Source organism: Calliphora vicina, chromosome 4, assembly GCF_958450345.1.
Source record: "Calliphora vicina chromosome 4, idCalVici1.1, whole genome shotgun sequence".
In the NCBI taxonomy this organism is placed as follows: Eukaryota; Metazoa; Arthropoda; class Insecta; order Diptera; family Calliphoridae; genus Calliphora; species Calliphora vicina.
In genome coordinates, this window is record NC_088783.1 from 120,233,857 (window position 1) to 120,260,501 (window position 26,645).

General features: G+C 24.6%; 1 protein-coding gene across 2 annotated transcripts in view; it reads right to left on the reverse strand.

The window, feature by feature from the left end:
• Nucleotides 1–26,645, reverse strand: part of cut (homeobox protein, cut) — a 99,103-nt gene that overhangs the window by 38,581 nt on the left and 33,877 nt on the right. For both annotated transcript variants that reach the window (XM_065508209.1, XM_065508210.1), the window contains exon 2: nucleotides 1,966–2,919. In XM_065508209.1, coding sequence (XP_065364281.1) covers nucleotides 1,966–2,919 — 954 coding nt within the window. The remainder of the gene's footprint in view (nucleotides 1–1,965; nucleotides 2,920–26,645) is intronic.

Here is a 26,645-nt window from a genome sequence, read left to right on the forward strand (position 1 = left end):
CATAATTTTCAATTTTATTTCAGATATTTTTTTCTTCTTCTTCTGATTTTTTGCCTTTAACCAGACACAATTTGGATTATTTGACAAGTTTGTTTTCTTTACTAAAATCATTATTTACTTTATGGTTGTTTTTTTCTCTTTCTTGTCTTGTTTTAGTTTCAAAATTTCTTTAAGTGTTTGTTTGTATATGTATATATTTGGATCTGTGCAACATGATAAATCTGTTCAAATGTTTTTAAGTGACACTCTCCAATATTTTTGCTTTTAAAATTGAAATATATTTTTTTGAGCAAAAATAACAAACATCATGTGTAGATGGTAAAATTTATTTCTTACATATGTTCATAAATATCATGTAATATTTTTTTGGTATGGAATAAAAAATACTATAAACTAAATTAATTTAAGCAAAAAACTAATGAAACTTTAATATTTTCTTATAAAAAGAAGAAAATTTAAGAAAACTAAATTTGCCTAAAAGTAGACTATAAATTTTGAAAATTTAATTTTTTGATTTTCTTAAGAAAAATCAATTTTTTATGTATTTTTGAATAAAAAGTCAAGAAATTTGGATTTAGAGCAAAAATAAGAAAAAATTTAAAAGCCTGAAAGTAGGCTTTAATTTTTGAAAATAAAATTTTTTAATTTTCTTAAGAAAAATCGAATTTGTATATATTTTGTTTAAAAAATAAACTAAATAAAAAAAAATTTGGTTTGTAACGCAAAAGTAGGCTTTTTAGAAAGAAAAAATTTTAAAGCCTAAAAGTAAACTTTAATTTTTGAAAATTTATTTTTTGGATTTTCTTAAAAAAAATCCATTTTTTATATATTTTGTTATAAAAATAAACTAAATCAGGAACAAATTTAGTTTGTAACCCAAAAGTAGGCTTTTAAAATAAGAAAAATGGAAAAGCCTAAAAGTAGACTATACTTTTTGAATATATATTTTTTTGTTTTCTTTAGAAAAATCAATATATATCAATCAATTTAGGTTTTAAACCAAAAGTAAGGTTTTAAATTTAAAAAAAAATTATAAAGCCTAAAAGTAGGTTATAATTTTTAAGGCTTTGGTCCCCTTTAAGGCTTTTTTGGTCCCCTAAAAGCCTTAAGCCCTTTTTAAAGAAATGTAATAAATTTAAAATATAAATTTAGTTTTCTTTGGATTAATACTGAAGATTTCTTTCTTTATTTTTTTAAAAACAACATGTGTAATTGTTCAACAAAGACCACAACTCCTGATTTTAAGCCACACAATTTGTAATTTATCCCCTTTTATAATTTTTTTAATTAAATGAATGTAAATACAGCCGAAGTAGGAATTTTAAGTAATAAATTAAACATCTTGTAGTTGCTAAAGATCAATGGCATATTTGTTTTTGGATTTTTAAAGCAAATAAACAAGGTCACACAAGTGTTATAATTTTAAATACTAAACAGGGGGGTCCTGGCAACTTAAACCTTTAAAAAGCACAAGTTTTTTACTTTTATTAAGACTTTTATTTGTTTAAATTTGTTACAAAAAGGGTCGTTTTTAATATTTTTTTTAGCTGGGGCCTTAAAAGTTAGACAATTGAAGGCGTAAAAAATTAACTTGTCAATACAAATCTAATGTCATAAAGTCTTTTTTTGCTTGATTTTCTTTTTAAACGTTTCTTGAAAAAAATAAAAGAAAAGGAAAAACCAACAAACAACTTCCTTCCCCATAAAAAGAGAAAAATTGTTCAAGCTTAAAAAGGGATGCTTCTTGGCTTTTTAAAAGTATCAATGTCCCAAAAAATTAACAAAAAAAGATACTGCTAATAATACTGTCTGCGGTCTATCTTAACGAGTTTACAATTCATTGCCTTTAACTGTTAAATATTAAATAAAAATTACCCAGATAAGTAACAACATCTTTAAAAACTTTTTGTTTAAACACCTTTTTAAATAAATTACATATTTTGTAAATAGTTAAAGTGCACTTACCTCTTTATCTTTGGCAGCTAATAATTCCATATGATTGTTTTTCATTTCATTATTGTTAAAGTTATTATTATCTAATAATTTCCCTCTTAATGCTTCCTCAGAAGTATCCATATGCTCTTCTTCCTCCTGTTCTAATCCTGTTTCTTTATCTGATTTATCTTGCATTTCCGTGCAATTTTCTGTTACTGAATTTTTGTTGTTACTATCACTATTAAAACTATTGATGTTATTGTTATTATTACTACAATCAGTGGCATTAGTAGCAGATATGACCTCCTGCTCTCTTTCCTGCTGCTCTTCGTCTAAATGTAGTGTGGCAAGGTTATTGTTATCCTGTGTTTGAGTATCACTTAATAATTTGGAATCTAAATTATCTTTGATTTCCTTTGTATTGGTGGGTTTAGCTTTTTCAACTTCCTGTTGTTGTTGTTGATGTGTAGCAGGTTGTGGCGAATGCATGGGCGATTGTTGCTGTTGCACTGCCGCAGCAGCAGCCGCGGCGGCCGCTGCAGCAGCTGCTGCCTCCATCATCATTACCTGTTGGGCGTGATTAAAAAACAATTTGGGATTCAAGCAACCGTTCAGTTGCTGCTGCTCTATATTGTCCTCCCGCGAATTACTCACGTTATTACCCGAGTCCGAGAGTGGTGGCGAGGGTGAGGGTGTTGTGGCCAATAGATTACCACCGTTCTGGTGTAGTGTTATAGCAGCGGCCACACTATTCAATAGTTTTGTATTGTTATTATTGAACGAGGGCGAGAGTAGTAGTTTATTTGGTGGGATTTCTGTGGACAAAGCGTTCAAGACGTCGTCGTTATTTGAGTCGTGTGTGTTGTTAGCTGTACTGGTGGCCAAGGCCAAGTCACCGTTGTCGTTGTCACTGTCTGTAGTGGGTGTGTTGGTGGATAGTTGTTCCTTCAGAGTATTGACTTCCTTTTCAGCCAAGGTAGCTCTCTAAAATAAAAGAAAATTAAGAAAAAAATTAATTAATAATTAAATTCAAAAGAAATTTAAGAAACTAGTCTTTTTCAATACTTTACATTGTTTACATGTGGTAATTAATGTTTAAATATTGCTAAAACTTTGAAATTTTAGAAATTTTAAAAAGTTTTATTGTAAAAAATTAACTTTTTTCAATTGTTGACATTGTTTACCACATGTAAACAATAGGTAAATAATGGTTTATAAGAGATTTATAACAACTTTTATTAGTTATAAATAAAAACAAAGCACATTTGCAATAAATTACATTGTTTACATGATGTAAACTATGAGTAAATAAGGTTTTTTAAGTAATTTTTATACATTTAAACTATATAGGAACATATTTTAATTATTTACATTGTTTACATCATGTAAACAATGTGTAAATAATGGATTTTAAGCCATTTTTACACATTTAAACTAGTTTATATGATGTAAAGAAAAATATTTTTAAAGTTTACATTGTTTACCTCATGTAAACAATAGGTAAATTTTTTATAAAATCGATATCTTTTAAAGTTTGAATACTTTTCTTGGTAATAATTTAAATTATTTAATTTTTTACATTATTTACCTCATGTAAACAATAGGTAAATAATGTTTTATTAAAATTTGTTATAAATTTTTATCATGCAGAGTTAAACTATGGATTATTTTCAATTGTTTACATTTTTTACATGATGTAAACAATAGGTAAATAATGGTTTATTACAATTAGTTATACATTTTTATCATGTGGAGTTAAACTATGAATTATTTTCAATTGTTTACATTTTTTACATGATGTAAACAATAGGTAAATAATGTTTTATTAAAGATATTTGGTAATTTTTATAATGTTAAATTAAAATATAAAGCATTTTTGATTTTTTACATTGTTTACCTCATGTAAACAATGAGTAAATAATGCTTTTTAAGCAAGTTTTACACATTTTGATTATATTATTTGATATATAGGAAGATATTTTAATTATTTACATGATGTAAACAATATGTAAATAATGATTTATTCTTGATTTTTATAAATTCTGATTTAGAATTATGAAACTATGGTAAATTTAAAATTTTTTACATTGTTTACATCATGTAAACAATTGGTAAAAAGTAGCTTATTATGAATTTAGTCAAACTTTTAATATCTCTTAGGATTATCATAAACTTTTTCTATTATTTACCCAGTTTACCTAAGGTAAACAATTAAGTAAAGAGGTAAATTAAGAGATTTTTTGAAGAAATACAAAATTTTCTTTAATTTTATAATATTTTCAAAGGTAGACAATTATATTTGAAGATAAATTAAGGATTATCTTAAGTTTTTTCTTAATACCTTTATTTTTTTATGCAAATCCTTTCCATTTTATGTACATTTTTGGCAGTTTTTGTAATATTTACTTTAATTTTTATCTGTTTACTTAAAAGCCATAAATTTCAAGGAGTTTTGCTAAGCAATTAACCTTTTTTCTCTATGTTTATGGCAAATCCAGCAAAAGTAAATTTATAGTTTGTTTTTTTACCAAACTTATTTTCTGACCACTACTGCTAAGTAGAAAATGTAAAGTTTAACATATTGAAAATGTTATAAATTTTCTAGAAATTGTCCTTAATTGTTGTTGTATAGTCATAACTATGGCAAATAGTTTCCTTTTTTTTTGGTAATTTTTAGAAGAAACCCTCATTAATTTTACTTTTAAAGTCATTACGGGTTAAATTTAGCCAAATTAATACATTACAAAGTTTGTTTGTTTTCTTCTTTTTTTTTTGGGAATTTTGGGGGGATTTTTTTCCTGTAACTAGACGTCTATAGAAAAAAGGATTTAAATGTTTTAGGTTTTTTTTGTTATTGTATTGTAGTTTATCGATAAGATTTTTATTTAAATATTTCGAACTATTAGTGGGTGTTTAGGTTTTCTGTTAAGTTATAACTTTATTTATTATTCCTGTTTGGTTTTTTGGTGCCTTTTAGAAATTGCCAAAAATTTAGTTTATAAAGTAAAAGTTTTTGGATTTTTTGGCAAATTACTAAAGTAATTTTAACAGGGGGTTTGTTTTTTGTTCAAGGGTTCAAATATTAAATGCATTTAATAAACAAACGGAAGTAATGAGCTTTCGATTAAATCAACAAAATATCAAAAAAAACTTTTGCTGCCCCAAAAAATCCAAAAAGAAATTAATTGCAAAAGTTGTAGAATTCTGAAACCCACCTTCATTCATTTGTAAAATAAATAATTTAAAAAGAAATCAATAAATTTTTCTTTTTTTTACAAATTTATAAGTTATATATAACCTCCAGCTTTATTTCTGTTTTAAAACATGTAATCCGGTGATTAAACATGATCGACTTTGAAATCAAAATCAAAAATTTTGTGGGAATGAAAGCCAAAGGCTATTTAAGACACAACAACATGAAGAACAAAAATGTTAAAAGAAATAAAAGCTATAACCGAGAATATCCTTTGCCAGGCTTATAATGTATTTCATACAAACATGGTTGAGTGGTTTAAATAAAACTGGCTGGAAAAAAGCAGAGAGACGTACGGTACGTACTGTCTTGCCTGGCTGGCTGACTGTGGTCGTATTAAAAACCCATTTTTGCCAGACAGCAGCATTATGATCATCATCATGATTTCTCATTGTGAAAACCTCTTCACTACATTGTCAATGTCCTTCATATTCATCAATAAAACTCTGTTTGCTTCCTTTTCATTTTTTCAAAACAACAAGTCCTTTTTGGTTTTACTAAAGACTAAAGACAGTACAGCTGATGATTGTTGATAATTTCTTTGTTTTTTCACAAAGTTTGTGTTCTTGTATTTACAAACCAAGACGCGAAATTCCAAATATACCTACATATATTTATGCCAGAGGGTTATATTTGTCATCACACGAACATTTTACGAAAATCTATCAATATTTCTTAAAAGCACAAGAAGGGTTGCTTTACAAATTTAAAGCTTTCAAGTGTTTTTCATTGTTGCATGGAAAGTATTAAAGTAAATAACAGAAAATCGATTATTTTTATGATTTCTATTTAATAATTCATAATTACCTGTTAAACAGGATTTAAAATCATTGTAGACTAAACGTATTTATTAAATAAATATTTGTTTACAATTTAAAGAGACAAAAAAAAAGCTTTAAAGGATACTTGGATCCTTTAAATTAGTTTTTCTTGTGTTTTGATGATGGTGGCTCGCAACTTGTTGAAATTCTATCCACGTGAGAATTTAAACAAGTGTTGTTTTCGATTCCTTTTTTTTACTTCTCAATACAAAGGAATACATTTTGTATTTTCTGTGTCTCTCTCTCTCCCTAACAAAGTCTGAAGTTTAGTTTAGAAGTTGGTATACAAAAAAAAAGCAGTCAACTAGCCTTTAGAGGATTATAAGTTTAAAGTAATAAAGAGAAAGTGAGCAAGAATGGACAGATATCCTTGGTAGACTAAAAATTATATATGAAAAATAAAGAAGCTTAAAGCTTTAAAAGTCCAAAGCTTTAAAAAACCTTTGACCTTAAAAAAGTTTAAAGATTAAATGTTTCAAAAAGCTTAATACATACAAAAGCTTAAAGCTTAAAAATATCAGAAAAGCTTTCTCCAAACTTAAGGCTTTCCAAAGCTTAGAAAGGTCAGAAAAGCTTCAATATCATGTAAAAGTTTTAAAAAACGTTTAACGCTCTAAATTTGTTTAAAAGCTCTTAAAAGCTTTTTTTAAATTTTAACCATTTTATGGAAATTTGACTGTTTTCTCTAAACTTAAGGCTTTCAAAAGCATAAAACAAATTAGAAAAGCTTCTAAAAAAACTTTAAAAAAGTCTCAGAGCTTTGATTTTTTTAAAAGCTCTTAAAAATGTTTCTTTAAATTTTAACCATTTTATGAATTTTTTTCGATTTGACTGTTTTCCCTAATCTAAGGCTTTAAAAAGGCTCAAAGCTTTAATTTTTTAAAAAGCTCTTGAAAGCTTTTTTATATTTTAACAATTTTATGCCAGTTTTTTTCAGAAAACCTTCCAAATAACTTAAAAGCTTTAAAATAGTTAAAAGCTTTTACTTTTTTTGAAAAGCTCTTAAAAGCTTTTCTTACATTTTGATATATTTCCAGCTATTTTTTGTAAAAAATATTTTTTTTCCTTATTTTCCTTCAACTTTCTTAATGTTTTTTTTCACATTTTCTATCCACAAATTTAATTAAATGATAAAAATCTATCATTCATTTGATTCCTTTTATTTTTTCTCCTAACTTTATATATAATTTTTTTCTATAAAATGAAATATTTGTGGTTTTATCTTTTTAGCAATAATTTTAAGCCATTCAAATAATATTCAAGAGTTTGTGTAACTGCTAAAAATACCAAAAAAAAATAAAAGAAAAAGGGTTGTAATTTTCATAATGATTATGTTAAAATGAATACTTTTTGGCCATTCATTCATACAGTTGGGGTTTTTCGTTTTGTAATTTTTTAAACAAATCAATTAATGTTCATACAACATAAAGACTTGCTATATATATGTATAACTATAGACCAAAAGACTTTTTATAATGTTTTTTTTTATGGGCAAAACAAAATAAAAAAGAAAATTTTTGGAGAATATATAAAAAAAAAAATGAAAATACCAAACAGAAGATTGCAAATGAGTTAATTAACTAAAATGCGGGTGGATTTCATTTAATGCTTGTGTCTATTTAGATGTATGTAGTAGGTGGTATCTTGGCTTGAAAATACAGGAAACTTTTGAAATGATAACCTTTTCATTTTTTCACACAAAAAATATTTGGCCATCATTGAAAAAAAAAATAATGCAAAGAAAAACATTTGTTAAGGTATGATGATATATGGGCAAAAATGTTAAAAGCTATAGCAATAGCTAAAAAGTGGAGGTATTCAGCAGTTTGTATAGTTTTTTATTCCATGAAAATAATGAATACAAAAGCATCATATATGAGTATTAACAACTGTGAAATATTGTTAAGTTTAAATGCTAGAGTTAAAAGGTCATTTACATAAGAGTGTAATATGTTTAACTTGAGTGAAATTTTCAAAGAAATTTTAATGTTTTGCAAAAAATTAATGAAATAAACAAAACAAAAATGAAGAATTAAGGCTTATTGCTTGAAACAGCAACAATTTGGGGAAAATATGGTAAAATGACGAACTTTGAGTTAAAAGCTTTTAAAGCTTGAAAGCTTTTTTATTAGAATTTCAAGAAAAATTTTTACATTTTAATGAAAATTTTGAAATTGTAAGTAAAATTGATAAATTTTTTAATAAAATTTATAAATTTAAAAAAAAAATCAAAAAAGCTTTTAAAGCTTTAAGCGTTTTTTTTAATAAAATTAAATTTTTTTCATGGAAAGTTTAGAATATAATCAAATATTTAAAGTATTGTGAATTGTTAGCAAAATTTGAGTTAAAAGCTTTTAAAGCTTAAAAGCTTTTTTAATGAAATTTTAAGGAAATTCTAAATTTTTTAAATAAAATTCTTATATTTTACATAATATTGATAAATCTCACAGTTTTGCTTTAAAATTAGTGTTTTTTAACAAAAAAAGCTTTTCGAGCTTTAAGCTTTTTTTAAATTATACTTTTTTTAAGAAAATTAATAAGAAACTCATTAAAAATCGAAAGATTCATTTATATAATAACTGTTTACAAAAGCTTTAAGCTTTTTAAAAGCTCTTTTGCTTCAAAATTTGTTAATTTGGTTTTCTATGATTTTTTTTAAATTAATTTTCAATTGTTTGCTTATTTTACAAGAGGGTTAATAATTTTTGCTACAATTCCAACTCGTGTTGGTCTCAAGTCGTTCTTAGTGCTCTTAACACACAAAAATTTCTTTGATTTTTTATTTCTTTATAATAATTTTTTTTCCTTTTTGTTGGGTTCAACAAATAAAGCGGTACAAATTTTTGGTTGGAACAAAAATATTATTGTTTCTTTTAAGAAGCACGCGTCAGCTGCAATTGCAAAAAATAAAAAATAAAAAACTGAAACTATACAACAAAAAACCAAAATTTTACGCGTGCTAATATAAGTGTTTGTATGGGTAGAAATATTTCAAAAGTATGTATTTTTTATAGAAAATATTACAATATGTGCAATCAAAGAAAGCAGGAAAGAACGAACAAAAAGGGTTGTTTATAACTCTCAAAGCTTGCCTGGCTGGCTGGTAACAATAAATCAAAGCAAATCAATGTGTATGACGACGACAATGATGACGTTTATTATGGTCTGAAATTGCGGGTTTCCAAGCTAACAATGTGCTTAACAAATGAGCCTGTAAAATTTGTATGTATTTGTCTTATGTGAGGATTTTTAAATATGGTTTAAAAATGCCTTCAAGTGACAGTTTTGTGACATGTTTTTTTTGCATAAAAATTCTTTACAAAATATTTTGTTTTTTTTTGCATTAAAGATTCTTTAATGAAGTTTCTTCTTTGTTTCTGGGTGCAAAAAAGGGGAAGTCAGGGTAAATATTTTTTATGCGAAAGCTACAAATTTTTACAATCAAACATGTGACAGAAACAAATTTTAAAAATGTTAAAAAAAAAATTTCCTAAAATTGTGAAAATCACTATTAAAATTTCCTTAAATTGTGAAAAAAAATTTTTAAAAAATTTATAAAAATCAATATTTACTAAAAAAAATTTTAAAACGAAATTTAACTTTTTTATTGTGTAAAAGACAATAAAACAGGAAGTAACATATTTTGTTTTTAAAACCCTTTTTTAATGATTTTGGAGCTTTTCTAATTCCCCTCCTTTAAAGAAGGATCTTAAAATACCTCCACCTCCCCTTTTTATACAACTTTGCTTTAATGTTTTAACATGTTTTGTTTTTGAAACATTAATTCCAAACAAATATTTTTTTTAAACATATTTGCAATTACACACACATTAAACAACAAGAAATGAAACGTATAGAGAAGAAAATACAAAAAAAAACATTTTTCAATTTACTCACACCACTTTGCCAATCAAACTTAACTCTTAAGAAATTTAATGAAAATAAAACAATCATACATACATGACAGCTAAAAAAACGAAAAAATAAAAATTTTAAAGTCTAACAACAGGCGTTAAAACAAGTATGCAGTAGAAAATCAAAAAAAGAAAAAAAGTTTTAGCAACAAATATATAAAAGGAGTGAGTAAGTATGGTTTTGAATTTTAACATTCATGTCAATTCAAATTACAAAAGACAAAAATGAAGGCAGCAGCATCTCTTGGTAACATGTAGCGGGCAGGGGCGGGGGGTAAATAAAGAAAAATATACACTTGATAAAGTCAATACTGATACATACAACTCATACAACCAACTATGTACTAATACTTGTACACATATGACGCTTCCTTTGTAAAAATACCAGATCTAAATGTATGTATATGCACGTCTAAAAGCCTTTTTTAAACAAAAAAAACTCAAATGATAAAATAAAAAACAAACGTTAAAAATGTTGTTGCAAGCTTAAGCAGGCAAGCAGCAACCCTTTTTTAATTTTAATTTATATTTATGCTTCATTTTTTGCAGTATTTTGTCTTCCTCACTAACTGACTGACTGACATCTTCTTGCTACCATCTTTTTATAATGCTAACTGCTGTCGTTGGAAAAAAAAGCTTCAATGTTTTATGACAAAAGCAAAAATTGTCAAAACCCTTTACACCCAAACCAACCCACCACACTCAGCTAACATACAACTCCTAACACTTTGCCAAAGTCCTCTTCAATACTGCTCGTATGGAATGTATGTATAAGCCATCATTAGTTACTTTTGTTGTTTTACTTATACTTCTGCACACAGATAAATACAAATAGATTTTTATACCGCTTCGCCCTCCCCCCATACCCCCCTATAAATATGCTCATCTTTTTATTTATTTACATTATTTTCAACTACAGTCGTCATATACGCAATTTTCTTATACATATTTAAGCCTTAAACGTAATTAGAGAGTGTGTGTTTTTTTTTTTATTATTTTAATGTCGTTGTTATTGTTGTTGTAGTACATTATGAAATCATCTAATTTTATGCACAGGCTGATTTTGTTGAAAATAAAAGAACTCTTATGTTACAGAAATCCCTTACTCCTCCTAAAAATAGGCAATATGTGAAGAAAAAAATTTAATCCTGGATTTTTATGGCTTTTCTTTAGATTTAACCAACCCTTTTTCAATTTTACAGAAATTTTTAAATTTTAAGCAAAAAAATTAAAAATCAGAAATTAATAAAACATCTATTTAAAGCCTACTTTATGGAATAACCTTAAAAATTAGTTTAAAAATAATAATAATTATTAAACTTACTATGCAGACATATTAGTTGAGCAAAAAAGACTTTTTCTCTTAAAAAATATGTTGCCTACTTTTAGGTTTAATTTTATTTTAAGCAAAAATATTATCTGAAACATGATTTTAAACAATGAAACCCATAAATATAAATTTTTATAAAGCTAAATTAGTTGTTTACAATATTTTGAGCTTTTAAACTCAAAAAATAAAATTTTTCTTAAGCCTAAAATTAGGCAACATTTTTTAACAAATTTAAATTTTATAATCTAACGATAAGTTAACAAACACCTAACAATATAAAAATATTAGCAGAGAAAAAAAGCAAAAAGATTTCCCCAAAAAAGTGTTGCCTTATTTTAGGCTAATTTAGTTTTTAACTGAAATTGTTATTTAAAACTAGATTTAAACCATAAATTCTATAAATTTATATATCTGTAAAGCTAAAGTTCGTATTTATGATATTTTTAGTTTTCAAAACAAAAATTAAAAAAAATTTTCTAACCTAAAATTAGGCTACAGTTTTTAAAAAATTAAATTTTATAAATTATTGAAGACTTTTTAAAGCTATTACTAAATTATAAACAAATTTTGATAAAATTATCAAATTTTAAATTTTTCTTTAGCCTAGAAATAGGCAATAGTTTTTGAAAATTCTAATTTTATATAGTTTTCCAGAATTTTTTAATGTAATACTGTGATTATAAAAAATGTTGCTAAAAGTATGGCTTTTATGCCATAAGTATGCTTTATTTTTTATTACATTTATAATTTGTTTAATTATTGAGGTTTTATTGAAGCTAAAATTCGAAATTTGAATTGATTTTTGTTTCATAATAAATGATATTTCTTAAATTTGTAATAATATTTATATACATATGAGATTGTTTGGTCAATAAACATAATTGTGTTTTTGCCCAAAACACCCAAAAGTATGCTAAAGCCTTTCATTAAAATTTTTGTTTTATGAAAAAACCAAATTTTGTTTTTTTCAAATATATCCTTTTAAAAACCTTTTTTTTTGGTTAAAAAAGAAGCACATATGTAGGCATAAAGAGCAAAAAAGGAAAGAGGTGTAAAGGGGCCAAAAAGCTTTGGTAATACTTTGTTAGTTTTAAGTTCGGTTTGGTTTGGGGGGCGGCAGCAGTGGGGGGTTAGGCAATAATATGTGTATGGATTCATTTCTTTACTTTGTGTTTAATATTTAAATAAATAATTAGCAAAAAGGTTATTTTTTTGTTAAACTCCTCATATATACTTTATACTTTTATATATAATTTTTTTTATTGTATATTGTATGAGAGAAAGGAATGGAATGGTTGGCAAGAGTTGAATATTTGCTTTGGTTGAATGAATGTTTGTTTTTTCGTAAATACACAATGTTAATGATGTTTGGTATTAAAAAGCAAATGTTATGAAAAGGAAAAATCTTCTATAATTTCTTTTTTTTTCACAATACATTTATATTTTTCTGTTCATGTATGTATGGTGGGGAGTCATCAATGTTAAATGTTTACCTTTTTATAAAGCAAACACATAGATTTGTGCTGCTGCTGTGTGTTAGTTAGTGGCAAAAAACTAAAACTCTTCTTTTTTTTCAATTAATTGCTTAAAAGTAAACAATACATTAGATAGATGGTTTTATGCGCCTACATATAGGCAACATACAATGAGTTGCTAACTAAACAATAATGCATATGTAATTATTGCTAATTAAAAGTAAAAAAGGTAAAAATTCTAAACAATTTCTAAGGTTTTTTATTACATTTATTTTAATCCCTTATCTGGTAACATTAAAATTGCCTCATGGTTTAGTTTATTACCTTTTAAACTTATATTTTTTTTATTATTTATTGTTTAAAAATGTTGCCTATTTATTTAGCCTAAAGCTAGGCCATGATTTTTGTTATAATTTCTTTTTTGGCAATAAATTGGTTTTATCCTTATTATTACCTGCTAATAATGTATGCATACCTTTTTTTTTGTTGTGTGCGTATGTGTTTGTTAAGTAAATACATCAAAAATTAATGTTTTTACATATGGTTTTATTACCAAAAACCCTTGTCCTTCCATTTTTTTTAATATAAAAGAATTTTGTTTGACCATTGTTATGTTTTTCCCTATAATTTTTGTTTAAATAATTAACTTTTTTTTACCTTTTCTCGCTTTTGTTTGGTGGTGGTGGGGTTTAGTTAGAGGGGGGGTAACATGAGATTATAATGATTACTTTTATTTTTAAACATTTTTAGAAATAATAGATTACAATGCTAACAATTTTGTGGGAAAAAGGATGTAACTGGCCATTAAAGGATAAAAAATTAAAAATGTTTAGCAAGCTTCATAATTAGATAAATTATTAGCAGGATAAGCTTTAAAAATGCTAAAGTATGCCCTAAATTTGTTAAAATTCAAAAGTTTCTAATAAAATTTCCTAAAAGTATGCTTTACTTTTTAATATTTGTAAATAAAATCACATTTTTATTAATTTTGTTAATCAAAATTAAGTTTTTAGTGATTTTCTAAAGATTTCTGAAAATTTTCGAAAAAATATCCCCCAAAAATAGGCTTCACTTTTTTAAAATTTAAATTTTAAATCTGATTCTTTTATTTCATATAACAAAAAATAGGTTTTATTCTATTTGCCTAAAGTTTTCTAAAAATAATCTAAAAGTATGCTTTACTTTTAATTTAAAATTAAATATATTTTTTATTAGTTGCGGTCATAAAAGATTTTAGTTAGTAAATAATGATATTTTTGAAGTTATAAAAAATATTACCCCTAAAACTATGCTTCACTTTCTTTTAATTTAAGCTAAAAATATATTTGTATTGATTTGAAGATTAAAGAGCATTAATTTAGTTAATAAAGAGCAATATTGAAGTTATTTTGTTAAAAGTATGCCTAAAAGTAGGCTTTACTTTTTAAAATAAATAAAAAGCTATTTGTTTATAATATAATTTACCCAAAATTATGTTTGATTTAATATATAAAGATTTTTATAAAGTTTCTAAAAATCATACACCTAAAAATATGCTTCACTTTCTTTTAATTTAGTTCTAAAATTAGTAACTTTTAGTTTATATCTCAAAATATGGATTTTTTTTAAAGTTTTGTTAAGGTTTTTTATTAATTAAAAATATAGTTGGCCTAAAAGTAGGCTTTACTTTTTAAAAAAATAATTTCTTGTAATTTCGTTTTCAAAACATAACTTTTTATTATATTTTTTTTGTTAATTATAAATAGGCTTTATTGTTTAATCACTCCCATAAGTATGCTATACAGTTTATTAAAGATATAATAAAATATAAAGCATACTTAAGGGATTGATAAAAAAAATAAATTTATTTTTTTAAATTTTAGCTTGTTTTACCAATCAATTCATCAAATATTTGTCATAATTTTATCTAATTTCTCCAGCCTTTATTTTATTTTCAAACAAAAACCCTTTTCATTTGTCATTTATCTTTTATTTTAGATGTGACAATCATAAAATTTACTAATGACAAACTCTTTACCATTCGATTCTTTGCTGGCATTCGAAAATTTTACAATGATTAGAAAAAGTCCTTAAGGAATTTTGAATTAATGAAAAACTTATCGAACTCTTAAACACACAAAGACACACAGAGAAACTTGTTAAAGTGTTTAAATACAAGAAAAGTATGGAAGGAGTTGGCAGGGAGTTTGCTGAAAAGTGGTTGACTGTAACGTTTTGTAAATAACAAATCAGGCATTTATAAATGATGTAAGCATTTCTATTTTAATGCCACATCGATTTTCAAAACCAAACACCATTTGTTGTTTCCCTTTTTTTAAGAACGCAACGTATGAAGATTTTGTTTTGTACAGAAAGCAAGCAACTCTTTCAAACATTTTCAAATCTAATAAGACATGATTGTAATTAATTAAATTAATTCGTTTCGGTTTTAATACACGTTGTGTTGTAAGCTGAAGTAAGGCAGGGGGGTGAGAGAGGTAGAAAATGTTTTCAATTTCAGTCCCATTTAAGGATAATGACATTTATATTTCGTATTTGAGTTTAACAAGGTAAAAGTTTGGAGCTATGTAGCTATGCCTCTTTTAAAATTGACATTGATTGGAAATTTTTGATTGGATTTTATTTTAGTGTATATATGTTGTTTAAGGCAGAAGACAAGATTTTGAGGTATGCTTTTAAAGAGACAGTTTACATAGATATTTATTTATTTGTAAACTAGTTTAAATTAATGAATTTTTGTTGCCAAACCCACAGATTTGAAGAAAATTAATAGAACTAGGAAAAAAATTTAAATGAAAGAAAAATCAATATTTAAATTAAAGTATACCTTAAGGATTTAAATAGAAATTTCAAATAAAGTTGGTAATAATAATTTAAAAAGGCAGGAATAATAAATTTGTGGAAATTGTAAAGTCTATTTTTGGGGTAAACAAGAAATTTAGAAATAAATTTGAAAGTTTTAAAGCATAGTTTTAGGCTAAGGGATAAAAGATGTTACTAAAGCCTGAATTTTGGATTTTAAACTAAAAATTTGTTAGAGTTCTTAAAAAGGACACAAAATGTAAAGCCTACTTTAGGGCTTAAGAAAATTTTTGCAAAAAAGCCTATTTTTAGGTAAGTAAATAATTTTATTAAAAATTAAAGCCTAAATTTAGGAGTATTTTAAGATTTAGTTTTTTCCTTTAACAAAATTTTAAAATTTTTTAGTTTTAATAATTTTTTTGCCTTTAAACCTTCAACGCCTACATACAAGTGCTGAAATCTTTACAAAATCATATCGTTTTTATGCAAATTTCAATAATATTTCTTGTTTTTTTTATACATTACAAGCAAAAGAAGAAAAAAAGGGATTGATTATATTCAACATAATCAAGAAAGCAACTTCAAAATCTTGCCAGTACCACAACATCATGATGATAAAGATCATAATGAAAGAAAAAAAATATTATTGAATTAAAATCATGACTTAAACTGCTCTTTAGAGTGCAAAACAGCAAAATACTCTTATATAAATGTCGTGCTTAATGTTGTCGTCATTTATTGTTGGGTTTTATCAGTTTTTTTTTTTTGTTTTTTGTTACAGGAAGAAGCTTGAGTTTGAAACCAAAATTCATTCATTCATTGAATTTTATGTTGGTGGAGGAGCCTGAGTGTTTGGTTTTCAAACTCAGCCAGCATATGTTTAAATTAAAACCAATCTTTCTTTTATGTTTTGGAAATATTTTGTTGGTATATTGTGTATATTGTGAGTATTGATTGTTATACATATTTTTTATTTTTTTGTGAATACTTAAATTTTTATTGATATCAAGAGTTTAAGTTTTTTTTTTAATGATTTCCTGTGTTTGCCCAACAATTGATATGCAAAAATTCATAAAATAATGAACAGAAAAGAATTGTACAGCAAAAAACAAAATAAATAATAATTAAATTCGATCGAATTTCAAATTGTCAAAATGAGAACAATGGCTTTCAGTTATAATAAAGGAAATTGAATTAAATGAAAAAAATATTGGCACACACTCCAGAGTAAAAGAAATCTACATAAAAAAGCGTGGGAGTATTTTGGAAACTTTAAATTGAAAGTTAAATGACCTTGTAGAAGAACTTTAATAACTGCCAAAGCAAAAATATTGATTTTTTGGAAAAAAAAATTCTGTCTGTTCTGTCTTTTCTCTAGCTCTCTTTCTTTGTCTGTCTAAGTATTTGTGAGGATTTTGTACATTTTTATCCATTTCCGTTTCCTGTTGTGTGTATACTCTTCAAGTTTTCCGTTACTTTTCTAAATATCTTAACTACTGTTTTTCTACAACTTCTTCTATATGTATTTTCCTTTCCTAACAATAAATGACAATTTCAACATTTATACACAGATTTATATACATATGAACCACAAAACCATTACACATATTCTCTCCTTTTGGAAGACTAGAAATACAAGAAACAATAAAACAAAAAGTTGTTTTGTTTTGTCAACTCCTTTTTACAAATGTTGCATGATGCATGCAGCAGCAGCATTAAAATCATCTTATTTTGTCAGTCCTCATCAACAACATCATTAGAATGTTGCATTATTTTTTTTTAATATAAAATAAAACTTATATATGATTTATGTCTTTAGAAAGACAATAAATATGAAAGAAAAAACTAAATAAATCCTGTCTATATCAAGGATTTGTTGTTTATAAATGGTTGCAGTCAAAGATTCTGCTAAAGAAAGAAAGATTTGCTTTTAAAGTCTACAATTTTAAAACAACAAACTAAAATGTTAATAAAAACAAACTTTAAAAACCTTTAAAATTAAACAAAAATAAAATTTTTTTAAAAAAAAAAATTCAAAAAAATTTCAAAATTTTGTTAAGTGCATAATTTGAAAAATTAAAAAGCTAGAATAATGAAATTTATAATTTTAATAGACCATGTCTGGTAAAACAAATTTCTATTAAAATAATTTTGAAAATTAATTGCTAACCAACAAATTTTCAGAGTGGAAAACAAATTTAAATTCCAAAGAAACTAACAAAAACCTATATTTTTCTATAAAAAAGAAAATTAAGCAGTTATAAACTTGATATTTGTTATTTACAAAGACCTTGAAATATAAATTTAATTTTTATAAAAAAACGTTTTAAAAATTTATTTGAAACTTAAAAATTTTTTCGCACAAAAAATTAAAATTTCCAAAAACCTACTTTTGTTTATAAAAAACAAAATTAAAAAGCTGGAGACGTCAAGTTTGCATATAAATTTTATAATTTAGATATAATTTTTTTTTATAATAAAAGTTTAAAAAAATTATTTAAAACATAAAAATGTTTGGCTCTAAAAATTAAAAAAAAAAATTATTTTCAAAAAACTCAAAAAACCTAGTTTTGTTTATAAAAAAGAAATTTTAAGACCTACAGAGTTCAAATTTGCTAATTACAAAGAACTTCAAATATAAAACATATTTTTATAAAAAAAGTTTAAAAAATTTATTTAAAACCTAAAAATGTATGGCTTCAAAAATTAACAAAAATTTTAAAAATCTAGTTTTATTTATAAAAAAGAAAATTAAAAAGCTAGAGACTTCAAATTTGCTATTTAGAAAGTTATTCAGATATAAATTTAATTTGTATAAAAAAAGTTTTAAAAATTTATTTGAAACCTAAAAATGTTTGGCTGCCAAAAATTAAAAAAAAAAATTTAAATTTCAACTTTCCTTTAAACTAAATTTTATGCTGCAAAACATATTTCTATATAAAAATTATAAAATGTATTTATTAAAAACCAACTAACCTTTGATTACTGTAAAGAAATTTTTTTTAATTCTCCTCCCCCTTACATGTCATTAACTTTGGCGCTTTAGAAAAGTTGTAATAAAAAAAAATAACTAAAAACTGTTGCAAATTTAGCTTAAAACAAACAATTTTACACAACAGCTCTTGCAATACTCACACAAACCGAGAACAATTTAAATGAATAGGAAAAAAAATCAGCCACAACAGCCAAACAAACCTCCTCTCTCCTGGTGGTGGCATGGCCGGCTGGCTGGGTTGTTGGCTTGGCTTGGTTTGACTTGGCTGTATTAATGTTATAAACGCGGTTTTGTTGTTGTTATTGTTAAACACTTGTATACAAAATGTTATACTTGTTGTATTTTTTTTCCTAGCAGGACTAAATTGTGTGTGTTTGTCTATGTGGGAAAATGTATGTGACTGAATGTCCACTTTCATATCAATTGCAGGCTTAACCTTCTATTTTGTTTCGCCATTCACTCCCCCACCCCCCCTCAATTTACACCCACTCTTGCACACATTTACATACTTGCTTTAACTAACATGCATATTGTCTTTATCATACTATATACATTTGCATTTTACCTCTTAATGCCCCTCGACTTGCAACATGTGTGTGGTATTGTTTTGTGGTTGTAAATGCAACAAAAGCTTTGGTTTGTTATTATATGTATATGATGTGTATGTGTGTTTATGTGTGAGTATGTGTTTATCTATGTGTCCGTCCGGCCGTCTGTCTGTCTTTTGACTGGTTTATATTTTGGCGGTCATTGCCTGAAAAAAAAATAAAACGTTGTTGCTGTTGTATGTGTTGATGGAGTTGTTGTATGTAGTTTAAATTGTAGCCATTACCAGGCTGTTATCATACAGCGAAATATGTGTCAATTGCAAGTGTTGTTGTTGCCTTGGCGCTTTTGCCATTTAAAAACAGAGGGAGGCCAGGCATTATGTAGGCAAATTCTCACGCATTTTTATAACTCCTGTTGCTTACATTTGCCAGCCAAATATGACATTGAAAGTTCTATGAACTCTAACCCCTTTTTAAAAGATAAAAGCTTAAAAAAAATGAAGAGTAATTGCGTAAGAGTTTGCAGCAGTTTGTTAAGGTGTTTCGGTAATTTGGCTTAAGGCTTAAAGCTATTAAATACATAAGTAAAATAGAAAAAAGTACTTTATAACAGGGGAAAATAAATCAAATGTCTTATATTTGAAAGGAAATTTTGGAATATTAAAATTTTTTTTAAAAAAAAAAATTTTGTTTTATGACATTTATGTAATTAGCCAATTTTACCCATTGTTTACCTTATTTACCTAAGGTAAATTAAGTAAAAAAGCTAAAGTTTATTTTAAAGTTTTATATTACTTAAATATTTTTCAAATATTTCAGAAATTATTTATTGTTTATCCATTGTTTACATAAGGTAAATGAAATTAATTGTTTAACCAATTTGGCCCATTGTTTACCTTATTTTTCTAAGGTAAATTAAGTAAAAAGCAACATATTCTTTTAAATTAATAAATTCTTTAACAAATTTCCTAATATTTCAGAAATAATTTATTGTTTACCCATTGTTTACATGAGGTAAAGAAAACAAATTGATATTTTATTAAGGAAAAACTTTATTTTTCTAATTTTTGATGAGATTTCTTGTGCTTTACATTATTTACCTTGTGTCAACAATTAAAAACATAAATTTTCTTTATTTATTATCCGATTTATTTGAATTTTCCCTATAATTTAGAATTTTGTACCAGATTTTTATATTGTTTACTTAAGGTAAACAATGTAAATTTAAGCTTTTCTTCATTAGCTTTAAATTTTATTTGGATTTATCAAGATTTTTATAAAATTTGCGCACAAATTTTAATTGTTTACCTGAAATTTACATTATTGACATTATGTAAACAATTGAAAATCTCAGCCTGTAAACAATTTAAAGGAAATTTTAGAACATATTTTTAATTGTCAGAATATTTATAACATTTTGTTATAATTTACCTTAGGTAATTAATATAAATAATGTAAAAAAATTTAATTTTTCTGAAGAATTTTTTTTCAAAAATTTTCTAAAACTCTTTGTTTCTTTTGATGTTTTAAATATTTTCCTAGAGCAATAGTTTTTTTTACAAAATAAACCTCAACGTATTTGTCATTTTTAATAATGAGTTTTTGTTTTTTGTTTAGCTGCTGAACTCTGAAGACTCGAAAGAGAACAAAAACATCATTAAAAAAAATGTAAGCCATTACTTTTGCTAGATGGGGCGGGCGGCTTTTGCCGAAGATCTACATATTGTCTTAAAGTATTAATGTAATTTGCCAACGCATTTTGTTTGCTTATACACACATATATCTTTAGCACTTCAAATTGTCATACAAATTGTTGTAGGCCTAAATAATCTTATAATTTTTACACTAAATTTAGCACTTTTTTTTCTTTCGTTTTGTAGCAGACTGACTGTGTATAGAAAGAATTATAAAATATTGTCAGTTTTATTTTGTATTGTTGGTTTGGTTAAATGCAGACAACAGAAAATGTTGTTGTTGTTGTTGTTTTTATAAATGTAGTGATGATGATGAAGATGAGGTTTTTGCTGCTGCTGTTGCTGATATTTAGCATCGATTTTTTCCTATCAAATCCATAATGTCAGTCATTAATTAATTTTAAGTTTTTCTCTTTGTAAACAGCAAGAAAATGTAGACTTTTTTCATTAAAAAAAATATAAAATAAATATTGCTTTGTTGTTAATATATGTCTGCTTTTAATACACTTGGAAAAATAGAAAATGTTTCCTTAAAAAGTCTTAAGAAAATTAAACAAATTTGTTTAGTTATTCAACTAAAGAAGTAATTTAAAGATTTTTTTTAAAAATTTTAAATATTTGTTTTCAATTTTTTTTTTACAGTGTAAAGAATTTCATTGCTAGTATGAGTGTAAGTATTTTATTTGTTGCAGTCATATAATGAACAATAAAAATCATACAAATTTACACTCCACTTGTCTGCTAGTTTGTATTGTAGTTTTAGTTGTTGTTGCTGTTATTGTTATTTGTGGTTGGTTGTGTCTTTTGTTGCTGTTGTTGGGGCATGTTAATAAAAATAGGCAAATAATTATTTAAGAATTCTTGATTAATTGGCATTGTAGTTTTTAGTTTTGTTTTTGCATTCTGCTGTATTTTTTGTGTTGTTGTTGTTGGTTGTTTTTAATATTCTAAGAGTGCCAAAAATTTGGTTGTTGTAAATATTTTTAAATAAAATTTTAGACTAAATTTAAACATTAGTTTAATTGATGTTGGAAAGAAGAATTTAGAAAAAATCAAAAGGATTTATATGAAACAATTGAAAATTAATAATTTTTAATTGAGAATCATATTAGTTAAGTTTTCAGAGCCATTTTAGAGACTTTGGATATTGTTTACCTATTGTTTACATGATGTCAACAATTGAAAATTTCCTATTTTGATTAATATTAATGCATTTTATAGCATATAAAGTTTGTTTTAATTTTTTACATTGTTGACATGATGTAAACAATGAATTTTTAAATAATTCTTTAAAAATTTAAAAATTATTTTTTCGTGAATTTGAATTTTTTACATTTTTTACATTGTTGACATTAGGTAAACAATGAACATTTTATTAATTCTAAAGGTTTGAAGAATTTTTTTTCAGAAATATAAGAAAATTTTAAAATAATTTACATTATTTACATAAGGTAAACAATTGAAAAAAGAAGAGTTTTTATTAAGCATAACATTAATTAAGTTTTGACAGTGATTTTAGAGTTTTTTGACATTGTTTACCTATTGTTTACATGATGTAAACAATTCAAAATTTTCGATTTTTGTTCAAATTAATGAATTTTTTCCTAGTTTAAGATAGTTTCTTGAATTTTTTCCATTATTTACATTGTTGACATAAGGTAAACAATTAAATTTGTTTAGATATTTTGCTTTTCCAATCCATTTTAAAATGTTTAAGACAATTTCTGAATTTTTAGCATTATTTACATTGTTGACATAATGTAAACAATTGAAAATTTTACTTATATGGCTTTCCTAATCTATTTCCTAACTTTTAAATTTAAATTTTAACATATTCTACATTATTTACATTGTTGACATTATGTAAACAATTGATTTTTAGTTTTTTTTTATGTTGTTTTGACTTAATCAAGAGTTTTATTGAATATGTTTGTTATTTGAGGCAATTTGATGAGGCTTCAATGGTTCATAAATTACAGTTTAACACTTTAACTTTAAAATGCAGATTGTCTGCTAAAAGTTTATTTATATTTTTACTGCATACAAAACAAATTCATTCATAATTTTTAAGCCTGTAAAGTAAAACCCAGACCTACAACAGCCTTGAATTTGTGGTGGCAACAAAACTGACAACAATACCTTTTATATACATATTTTTTTTTGCTTATTTTTAAAGGAATAAACTGGCTTTTATTTAAATAAAAAAACGCACCTCTTTTCTTTGGATTTTGGCCTGAAAAACGCCTACACCCAGGCAAACAAAATAATGATGATTTTGGGTATGAATGAAATATTTTGTGGCTCTAAATGCAGGGGTATTGTTAAACAGCTACATGAACATCATTAGTTGATGCTTTTTTTTGGGCAAAAAAGGCAAATAAACAACATTGAAATAAACTGTCATACAAATAATTGTGGTTTTCAACTACTGTCTGGCAAAAATTTCATAAAAAATAAAATAAACATAAAGGAGGCCAGATTTTAAAATATAAATACTCACTAGGTTTTGGATATAAATGTTTCAATTAAAAGAGTTTAGTTACCTAAAAAGAGAAAAGAAAAAGAATTATGAAATTAGTATTTTAATTTATATAATTTGAAAATTTAAAAGATTTTATTACTTTGTTTTTGGTAGAAAATTATTTTTTTTTTAAAAAACGTTTTGCACCCGTCAAATAACCATTAACAACTGTTTGAATGATAAAATTTTTGAAAGAAATTAAATTCTACAGATATTTCATCATTGAGTACTAAAACTAAATAATAACAATAAATCTTTTACTCTACTACTTTGCCATATTTATATAGAAATCCTCCAAAAAGCACAAAAACAATAAAATATTGTTTTATTAAGAAAAACATAAAAAAATACGAAAACAGCAACAAAATATATAGAATTTTAGTAGATTTTATCAATTTTTTTTTATATTCAGACTGGTATTATTACTTGTATTTGTTGTTTATTTGTTAAGTAATAAAATGAGTAGCATGTCTTAAAAATATATTATAAAAAAAACAGCCAGCAAAAAGATAAAGTTAAAAAAATAAAAAATTATTAAATTATTAAACAAATAAAGAATTTTTTTTATTTTCGAAATATTTGTTGAATCATAAATCTACAAAGATTTCTGGGTAATTATATTTTTCGTATTTAGCCAAGTATTTTTCATGAAAGATTGCTGTCTATTGGCTCAAGTTAATTCATTTGATATTTTATAAGATAAGATAACGAAATGATAGATTGTGCTTCTCCTTTGCTCTTACTGTATTCACTGTTTTATAATTTAACTAGTAAATTACCCTGATTTGATTGGTTTTATTTGCTTAGTTAACGAATGTATCATTTTATTATATGCATATGAACTCATATATAAATGATGATTATCTTTTTTTTTTTTTTTTTTGAAATTAAATATGGCGGCCAGCACAAATCTTATAGATACTCTCACACTCTCAAGCACAAATACGTAAGTAAGACAATACATTTAATAAAAATCAGTCTGTTAAACAAATAAAAATTGTAAATGAATTTATTTACGGCAGATAACACTAGAAAATGTGGTAACCTTAATAACGAAAAAAAAAGATAAAATGTAACAAAATCTAAAAAAAGAAATATTAAACCATTTATAACCAAAATCTCTTAAAATCTTTCAAAGCTTATTTGTAAAAATTTCCTAAACTTTGATTTTTTTTTTAAAGAAATTTAGCTATTTTCATGTAAATATACTTATTTTTAAGGAAATTTAAAAATTTTAATGGAAATTTTGGCAGGTTTCAAAATTTTTCCAAAAAAGCTTTCAAAAGCTTTTAGGCTTTTTACAAGAATTTTCACAAAATTTTAATTTTTCTTAAATCATCATCATTAAACAAAGTTTGCTTAACATTTTTATAACTTTTAACAAAATTTAGCTAAAGCTTTTGAAGAGCTTTTACAATATAACACACGTTTTATGAATTAAAACCTTATTTTTACCCAATTCTTTATAAATTATTATAACAGTGAATTTTTTTTAACAAAAAACTAATTTGGTTTTTGGTTTTTATTTTAATGGAATTACAATTGTTTAGAAGAAAAACTATTTTTTTGAGAAATGTTCAATAAAGCTTTTAAGAGCTTTTATTATAATAAAGCAAATTTGTTATTATTTTTTGAAAAGTATAACTAAGATCTTAATTTTCTTAAAAATTAAAAAATTTTGCTAAATTTTAACAAAATTGTGGAAAAGCTTTTCAAGAGCTTTTACTATATAATGAAAATTTTGTATGAAAAAAGTTATTTTTGTTTAAAATTTAATAAAAAATGGGATGTTTACTCATAATATATGGTATTTTTTGACATATTTGGAAGATATTTTAAAAAAGCTTTTAAAGAGCTTTTATTATATAAAGAAAATTTGGTATAAAATTGTTATTTTTAATAAAATTTTCTTTAAAATTTAATAAAAATGATAAAATTGGAACAAATTGTGAAAAAGCTTTATAGGAGCTTTTTGTATATAAAGAAAATTTGGTTTAAAAATATATTTTTAGTAATTTTTTTTTTAAAACTGTGATTATTACTATATTTTAGGGTGTTTTTTGAGAGATTTGGAACAAATTGTGAAAAAGCTTTAAAAGAGCTTTTACTATATTATGAAAATTCAGTATAATTTAGTTATTTTTAATAAAATTTTGTTTAAAATTTAATAAAAATGTGATTATTACTAAATTTTAGGGTCTATTTAAGAAATTTGGAACAAAGCTTTTAAAAGCTTTTTTGCAAAAATTTCTTTAAATTGGTTTGTTTTGTAAAATATGCAATAATTTTCTGTTGGTTATTTATTTCGAATGTAAATTAATTTGTTTTTTGAAAAGCTTTTTACAAATTTGAACAAAGCTTTTTTGGGAAAATTTAATAGAATATTTTTTTATAATATTTAAATTTTTTTTAAATACTATTTATTTAAATCCTGAATTGAACAAATATTGGGATATTTTGAAAAAAGCTTTTTTGCTTTCAAAGCTTTTCGAAAACTTTTAAATTTTTTATTAGAAATTTCCAGGAAAATTTTGTTTTTTTTATTTATTATCTATAATTTCTATATAAATTTGGTTATTTCCATTTATTTTATTTATGCTGATTATTATTTTATCTTTTCCCCTTAATATTATATTTTTTTAGCATTTTTATACTACATTTTATTCAATTCTTTTTGAGATATATAAAGGTGCAAACGAGTTTTTTTTTGTGTTATACAGCTACGATGCTTACATTCTGAAGAGAGCCCTGCTTAGCACCTAAAAGCATACTACATTTTTTTGTTGTAGTCATTTGAAATAAGAAAAATTGTAAAATACACACAATTTTTTTTAATGTTTTTTATAACGTACGCTGCTCTTCAACAATTTTTATGTGAAGCCCTCTTCACTCAAGCAAATAAAGACAATCAAGGCAGCAGAAATATATTGTATATATGTAAGTAGGTATGTATATGAAAAAAAAACTAAGGAAAATTCTATGGAAAAATCACATAAAAATACAAATTTTTTCCAAACTGTGTTCAAAAAAAGAAAAGTAGGTGGTACTCTTTGGGGTTGTATTAAGTTAATGTCATTTATATACACAGTAAAAGCAGAAAAATCGAAAAAATTGTGTTCGTTTTACACACCCAACGGGTATAGAGTTTTATAGATGGATTCCCAATCGTAATCAATGTTGGTTTTATATACTATATATGCTATATACATGCTTACGTACAAACACATGCTCTTCAATATTTTTTCATTTCTTTTTTTCTTTTTGGATTTAAGGGAGCCTTTACTTTCAGGCTAGAGCAGCTGAAGTTTTTGGGGGGATGGCATTTTAAATATAGATGAATGTAAAGGGCATTTACAA